At 44.6% G+C, this 7915-nt stretch overlaps 2 protein-coding genes across 3 annotated transcripts in view; both read right to left on the bottom strand.

The window, feature by feature from the left end:
• Positions 1-95, bottom strand: part of LOC104915207 (THAP domain-containing protein 1-like) — a 4101-nt gene extending 4006 nt beyond the window's left edge. The window contains exon 1 of the mRNA XM_031557426.1: positions 8-95. Coding sequence (XP_031413286.1) covers positions 8-95 — 88 coding nt within the window. The remainder of the gene's footprint in view (positions 1-7) is intronic.
• On the bottom strand, positions 7-5118 carry IQCN (IQ motif containing N). 2 transcript variants are annotated; one of them, XM_031557163.1, is made up of 2 exons: positions 4576-5118; positions 7-2001 (listed from the first exon to the last, which is right to left on the bottom strand). In XM_031557163.1, the coding sequence occupies exon 2, from the start codon at positions 1663-1665 to the stop codon at positions 361-363; it is 1305 nt and encodes a 434-aa protein (XP_031413023.1). In that variant the 5' UTR covers positions 1666-2001; positions 4576-5118; the 3' UTR covers positions 7-360. The 2 variants fall into 2 exon arrangements, with proteins under 2 accessions (XP_031413023.1, XP_031413024.1); XM_031557164.1 differs by lacking the exon at positions 4576-5118 and adding an exon at positions 2610-3036.
• Between the last annotated feature and the right edge of the window lie 2797 nt (positions 5119-7915).

Below are 7915 nucleotides of genomic sequence, written 5' to 3' on the forward strand. Positions count from 1 at the left end.
GCTGCACGGCGTTTATTGGGCCTGCTGCGAGAGAGCAGCGCGGTGGCTTGAAAGCTGACTCCTAGCGCGACGGGCTTGTAGCTGCAGCGTTGCATAACGATGCCCCAAGCTAAGTAACGAGCTCTGAAAGCATGCACAAATCTTGCGCTTCTGCTTGGACCGGCTTGTGACAGCAATTGGAGCTTGCCTTGAGAGATGTGACCGCAGCAGGCAGCAGCAGGAGGTCTGTGTGAAGAGCTGATGGCAGCCCGTAGTGGGTGCTGCCAGAGCTGCACCAGGATGGGAGCTTCAGCCGTGGCTAGGCTCTGCGAGCACAAGATGAGAAGAGGTATTTCAGTGCTAGATCTTCTTGGAGCTTTCCTACCACACTGAGCTTGCACCTGCCTTCCTTCCCACTTCCACCACGCTGATGCAGATGGAGACATAAGCAGGTTGTGAGCCCCTGAGTCCTCTGACAGCATACAGCCCACGCAGCTGCCTCATAGCCAGTTCCCTCTGAGAGCACTCCACAGTTCCATTGGGACTGGACACATGGAGGGAGATGGGGCACCGTTGGGATGCTGGCAGGTTCCTCACCACTGTGTGCACTTCAACCTTCCTGATGGATGGGGCTTCACTCTTAGCATCAGATGTTTTTTCCCTCTTTTTCATTTCTAACTGCGCAGTGAGGCTTTGTTTGGAGTATGGCACCTTGTCTTTGGGCTTCGAAGTCCATTTCAGCACTCCGGTGATACTGCATATGTCTGAAATTCGAAAATTTTCACAAAAGTTTTGTTTGAGTTGACAACTGTAGGCTAGGACCAGGTTCTGCTCTGATTTTTTCTCAGCTGGTCTTTCCATTTTATCAAGCTCATCTGTGCTTTGGTGCTCTCCTCCTGCAGCCTGAATTTTGCCTTCAGCATTCTGGACTTGCTGTTCAGATGTCACAGCTGGGAGAATCTCAAAGGCAAGTAAATTGTCTTCATGGTTCACAGCTTTGATGGGTGTGAGATAAACCTCTGGACTGTACACAGCTGCCCCAGGAATAACATCAGAGCTTGGACTGTGTCTGTCCCTGCAACAACCTGCTGGACTCTCAATTTTGACGATAGCAGCTGGCATATGGGAGATTTCCTCACACCACATGTTGCACTCCAGGGTGCCAGGCACTCCAAGCACTGATATAATTTCCTCCTCTTCCTTCTTCTTTCCATCCAGCGCAACCTTTTTATCTCTTAAGCAATTGTAAAACCCGAGGGGCAATGCCTGCCGCGTCCTATGGCCTCGATAAGCTGCCTGAATCTTGACAGCAGCTTTGTGCATTTCATCCAGCTTCCTTCGAACTTGGAAGCCTCTCCAGGCTGCCTGAATCTTGACAGAGGCTTTGTTCATTTCTTCCAGCCCTCTTCGAACTTGGTAGCCTCTCCATGCTGCCTGAATGATGGTAGCTGCTTGAACTCGATTTTGGAGCTGCTGCTGTGCTTTGCTTTGCTGTATCTGATGCAGCAGACTGGAAGGTTCCCTTGAAGAGAGCACAATGAAACCAAGTGCTTCACCAGAAGGTAGAAAGCCCTGGTGGAGATGAATATGGATTGGTCCAACAGCTCTCCTCCTGCCCGTGGTTGAGGGCATTTGCTCATGATGATCTCCAGAGTTAAGAGACATGCCTGCTTTGTAGATCCACATCTGCACAGGGGATTCACAAGGAGATTCCTTCTTAGCTTTAGAAATGTATCTCAATGAAGTCAGACAGTAATTCTCCAGTTGTCTAAAAGATGAAGCTGCAATGTTTGCTATGAATGCTTGGAGGCTCGTGTTCTTTTGTCTCTTGCTTTATTGTGTTACTGGATGTTGTGTTGGAGCTTGTGGCTTTTTGTTTTCCTGATCTTTCAACAAAAACAAATGTAGTTGTTGCACATTTTCCTCTCCTGCTGCATGCTTTTTACTGGCTGCTTGGATTATATTATTTCCATAGTCTACAAATTTCCCATCATGTGTATTTTCAGCATGTGTATCAGAACTCTGTGAAGAAAACAAAAAGTTGAATATTCTGTAGTGAAGTCTGCAAGCACACAATAGCTTTATCAGTTTGTGCTTCATGAACACAAGCCTTCAGTCTCAAATTTTTGCACATTATGATTTGTTCTACCATCCAGAGCTTCAATAAAACATTTTCATTTTTCTAAAGCTACTATTTTCAAAGACTAAGCAACATCAGCACCAGAAGTCTCAGCCACATTCAACATCACAAAACTCAGGGGCTGAATTTTGTATGTCACAGAGCACCAGGACAGGTGCCTGTGCCTTCACCTTTATCTTTCAGAAAGAGAATGGAAAGGGCAAGAGAAATAAATAGAAAGAACAAGCAAGTGTTGAATCCCTGCTTGAATGCAAAGGTGTTGGTTCTCTGGTTGATGCAGATTGGTCTGACGATTTCCCTTCATGTTGAGAACTCTTCAGAAGGTTTCCATGCCAGCCACCCATCATCAGCACACCCTGTGAATACAGTACAATCACCTTACCTGGGCACTGTATTTCTGAAATTTTACGTGCCTGGTTTTCTAGGTGACCTATGAATGAGAATGTATCTGCTTCTAAAGTGCTGCAAAGGGAAAAGAAGCCTGCCTCACCTAGAAACACTTGGATTCCAAACAGTAACCAGTAATCAGGTCCACTTAAGCTTGGAGCCACTGGAAATGACAAGAAACTTCAGGCCAGGATCTAGCCTAGTTGTCTTCTGAGCAAGAGGTGCCTGGTGTTTGAAGTATCCGTCTTCTTCATGATGTCTGATGCTTGCAGTTCTTGATTAGTAAGGAGTTTTGGGCCATGGGCTGATAGTAGCCTAGAGTCATCTTTTGCAGAATGCGGCACAATGAAATTCTCCTTCATGCTGAAGTTCTACTAGTTTACAGTCAAGAATTTTGAAAAGTGGGAATTTCCGCATGAGAGTCAGGACACGTTGAAAGGGGCTAACTCCTATGAAGTGCATGCATTTTCTTTGAATCATTCCCAGTTAAAATGCAGAACCTCCTCTGGTAGCATCAAATAAACTGACCAGGCTTCATTTCTGTTACAGTATTATACCCTAGCCAGGACCATAAATCCAGCTTCTCCATGGGAAACTGTGTGGCAGGAGTTTGTGAGTGCTTCTTTATTTAATACCTCCTCCTAACTCGCTTCTGTCATTTCACAGCAGAGATCAGTTCAGCCCATTGCTGTTCTGAAGCCTATCTCATGGTTTGAACTGATATGGGAACATTCTTGCTTGCCATGATGAGTCAGTATGATTTGGGTTAATGTCAAATATATAAAGAATAAGGTGTATTTCACCCAGGGATCATTTAAGATTAAATGGAAATGTTCACAGATAGGAAACAAAGAGATAGGATATGCAGAGCCACCGTTAAGAGCATCTGCTTGAGATTCCATTTTAGCTGGTTCATTATCAGGTTCCCAACTTAGAAGGATAAATGCAGATCCAGAACCCACTTTTCATTCACAGTAACATCTAATATTTTCTATCTCTAATAACTTATCACAGGAAGCCACAAGTCCCTGTTCAAAAAAGACTATGCTCAGAAATCAGCTTAGACTACTGCAAGATGTTTGTTCAATACATTAAAGCGTTTCCCAGTTGTGTTCATGAGTACATAGAAGTAAAGCCCAGTTAAACTCCCAAATGGCACAGATGAAAGGACAGATTTTCAGTGACTTATTTTTTCAGTTGTCTTTGTTTTTCATAAGAGGTGCCCAATAGTATTAAATATGGAAGAAATAAGTGGACAAGCACGTGTCGGTAGACTGTGTCTACAGCAGCTGTTCTGAGCAATATGATTAGCAATATGATTAGCTTGGAAGTATGCCAACATTCTGCTATATTTAGCCAAATAAGCTGAATATGAGCACCTTAGTATGAAGAGTTGCTTATAAAGTACATAAAAACAAGAGTTGTTTCCCAGAGCAGCCTTACTGGCCTGTCCGTGACTATCCAGGGGAGTTAACCTCATTAACGATATGGTATCTAATGCCTGGCTCTGCCCAGCACAACAAAAGCTGTAGGGAGTAACCAGAGGCACGGGGCACAGGCCTGTGTGCTCTCGTGGGAGGAGGCCGCTGCTGGGCCACACCAAGTGCTCCGCACGCTGCTGGGAGAGCCGTGCTAGGAACAAGGCCAGCTCTGTGAGGGAATGGCAGCGGGCAAGTGACAGGTCCTGGCTGGCAAGACAAGTGGCAGCCTACAGCTTGCATGGCTCCTTGGAGGGTCTGCGGAACAAATGCCACTATCCTAAGCTCTGCCAGGGCCCCAGAATGCCTTTTCACTACCTCAGCCCTAAGTAAACAAACCAAGCTGCTGTCAGCACTGTCTGACAGCACTTATCACCCTCTGGTCCTCAATGGGGGAACTCCTTATGCTAACTTTCAGTGTGGCACGCCTGTCTGAGGCCACCATCAGCACGGAAACACAGACTGCAGGAGCTCTCCACAGGGGCACTTCAGATTTCAATTCCTTTGTGGGCAGTGAGGTTGACCACTTGGCTGCAAATGCTGCCTGACACAGATAAACACTCCTTAATGCTGAAGGGGCTGTTACCTTACCTTGATCTCCCTGCAGCAGGTCCTCACACCATGGTAGAACTGATCCCCTTGTGAGATCATTAGCAAACACTCATTGTGTCACAGCTGGCTCCAAGCTTAATAGCAGGGAATGATATGGCTGTGCCTTTTTCAGACAGTGATGCTGCCTGGTACTCCCTCTTCTACATGGGCTGATGAGAAAAGCCATGGTGGGACGTCCAGTGACACTGATGGGAAGAACCACAGAGGGGTTTCCAATGGCACAATTCTCAGTGACACATACAAAAAATCCCAGACCCATGGGATATTTGTAGTCAGACTTTTGTCATTTCTGCATTGATTTCTTCATGAGGAAAGCCATGCCCCTGCTGAACATACTGCCCGGAAGGCTCTCAGCTCCTTTGAGGACCAGGGGATGCACCTAAGCTCACAGCTCCTCCTGCCCACGACAGACATTTTTGTTTCCAGATCTGGCAGCCACACATGGGACATGAGCCAAAGTAGAATAAAACTAAACCAAAATCAGCTGAAAGGAAGGAGAGTAAAATCCACTGGAATAATAACTAATCTTCCTCATTACTTGGGCCGAACATCCATTTACCCAAAGCAGTTCTCAGCTGAGACATTTTCATATCCTGCACATTATGCAGAATGCAATAGTATCAGTTAACAGCATGTAGTGAGAGGCTGCTGTCTCACATCCCAAAAATCCTGTAGCTCTCCACAGCTGTAACTGAGCAGTCACACGTCTTGTTACTATGTTCAGGAGCAAAAAAGAAGGGAAAGGCAGATGTAATAGGCACAGATGCTTAAATTCTGACAGTATTAATAGGACCAAACAAATCTTGGTAGGAGAGGATAGCAATCTGGTAGAAGAGCAGAGCAAGGCAGACAAGAAAAAACAGTGAAAAGGAGTTGACATCTAAAGTTCAGAAAGTGTGGTGAGGCATTTGCACAGGCTGCACAAGGGGTATTCAAGAGCTGTGCAGATGTGGCACTGAGGGATGTGGTTGGTGGGCAACATCAGTAGTGGGTAGACAATTGGACTAGATGATCTTAGTGGTCATTTTCAACCTCAATGATTCTATGATTCTATGACTTGTGATTATGAAAAGTTCCTAACTTTTTAGTAGGGAAATCCTGTGAGTGGAGAAGTCTTTCAGTGGTGAGATTCTGAGATTCTTTGGTAGGCAGAGAAGTCTTATTTCTACAGACACACCACAGAGATGATGACTTGAATAGGCAGCATATTCACAAGACTTCGTGGAGACTGTGCTGTGAAAAAGAAGCAAGACCACTGCCATCTACTGCATGTAGAAGCTTCTGACTCAGGGAGTAAAATGTGTCGATGCAGGCTAGTTTTGTTTTGATACAGGAATCTACTTTGTCATACAGGACTGAGAACAGCATAGAAAGCACCATTCATAAGCAGCAGTTTAATTATACATTATACATTAGAGTTGTTGATCTGGCATACCATTAATCAAAGAATTTAAGTAATAACAAGCTCACTAGATAGGCCAGGAGGTAAACATCAGTACTGATGGACATTTAATGTTGACACTGCAAGATTTATTATGACGGCATCATAAACTTCCCTGGATATTTGTGTTTAAAAATATTCCTTATATATACATACATATGAGAATGCATACACATGTGCATACACATACATGTATACATGTAAGTATATGAAAAGTTACCACCAGGAAATCTGTTTTTGTCAGCTAATGGCAGAATCAAAGAAAGATGATTTCACTGATACTACAACAGTGGTTTGTAGTTGTGTTTTGTGGTACTTACAAAAACCTAAAGTTCCTCAAGGTGAGTACCTTCCCTTTGGGAAACAAACATTTGTCCTATTACCCACAATCAGATAATTTTCCTGCTGTAGAGCAGAACCTGCTCGGTTTCCCAACATGCTGGACAAATCACCTAAGCAATTGTTCCTAGAGTCCCTTGGATAAACAGACACCACAAAATCACTCCATAAAGTACCATGACAGCTCAGGAACACTTGAGACAAGATTGCTCGTGCAGATCTAGCTTAAAATTTTAGAAAGATAAATATTTGCCAGTGAGTTTACATAGCATATACTCTGCTAAGAACAGAAGCCTCCACTGTGATGTCTGACAGCCATCTTGGGAACAGTTCAGCCTCCCCTCAGATATCCTTTGCATGCAGGTTGCCATGGACCTGACAGCACCGACATCAGTGACAGTGAATGACAGGAGAGAGAAGGAAGAAGTGGAGCACTATTCTGAGCTGTCTCACTGGGTATCCTGTAGCTTCCTTCTCCACATAACCAGTTCCTGTTGTTTTTGCCAGAAACCTGAGATGCAGACAGAAGCCTTGGGATTTCTCAAGCCCAGAGCAAGGTCACTTCCTCTCTCACAGAGAAGTGTCACCTCTGAAAATTCTTTCCTTTCTGAGCGATGGGTCCAGACTGTAAAGCACCTGAAGCCAATAGAGAGCTCAGTTCTTCCTGCAGATGTGCAAGGACAGTCCTAAAAAGAAATGGTGCGAGACTGTGTGACTGATTGACAGACACCTCGCAGCAAAAGATGGCTCAGAGGAGATGTGAAGGAATGACGAACACATGGAAGAATGGGAAAAATAACCACAAACTTTTGCAGGGAAAGCTGGAAAGATCTCAACACAAGGGGAACTGGATGGCAACCTTTGTTTCAGGTATGCAGTTGTGCCTCTGGGTCCTCAAATTGCCTAAGCAGCCTTCATAGAAGAGCTACACAGCTCACAAAATGCACTTTGAAGAGGGTAACTGTCCTGAGCTAGCTTTAACTGACTTATTCCTTCCAACATCAACTATTTCATAGCATCCAACATCAACTATTTCATAGCTCAATGATATTGACAGTCCTCATAGGCCTAGCAAAGTTCATACCTACCTCTAGCAGCATCAGGAGCTAAAAAAAAAAGAAAAAAAGAGAAAATAAAAGAGTTGAAAAGAAGGGGGGAAAAAAAAGGCTGAGGGGTGGGAGGAAGGATTGACTACAGGAGAAATTCAAGCCTGTTGCCAGAACAGAGTGTTCCTCTATTTAGAGAAATCCTCCTTTTCAGCCTCATAGTACTGGACAACTAGTAATCACCACCCTTAGTGAACACAACGTTTACTTGAGGCCTAAGTCAGCCATTAGACCAACTTCATCAACAAAAAACTCGGCAGACCAGCCATAGCATAGGATGGCAAAGGCTGGAAGAGACCTGAAAGATCATTGAGCTCTCTCGTGGCCAGTGTTACTACCCACAAGATCAGCCGTCTCTCAGTATGTCTTAAGGTGACCTTACCACTTCTTTTATTGGGTTGCTTTTAAGAAGAAATTTCAAAGGAAGTATCTG

This window comes from Meleagris gallopavo, chromosome Z (genome assembly GCF_000146605.3).
Source record: "Meleagris gallopavo isolate NT-WF06-2002-E0010 breed Aviagen turkey brand Nicholas breeding stock chromosome Z, Turkey_5.1, whole genome shotgun sequence".
Taxonomy (NCBI): domain Eukaryota; kingdom Metazoa; phylum Chordata; class Aves; order Galliformes; family Phasianidae; genus Meleagris; species Meleagris gallopavo.

What these genes read in the sequence shown, in the direction of transcription:
- IQCN (XM_031557163.1), bottom strand. Translation starts at nt 1,665, where the DNA reads ATGTGGATCTACAAAGCAGGCATGTCTCTTAACTCTGGAGATCATCAT.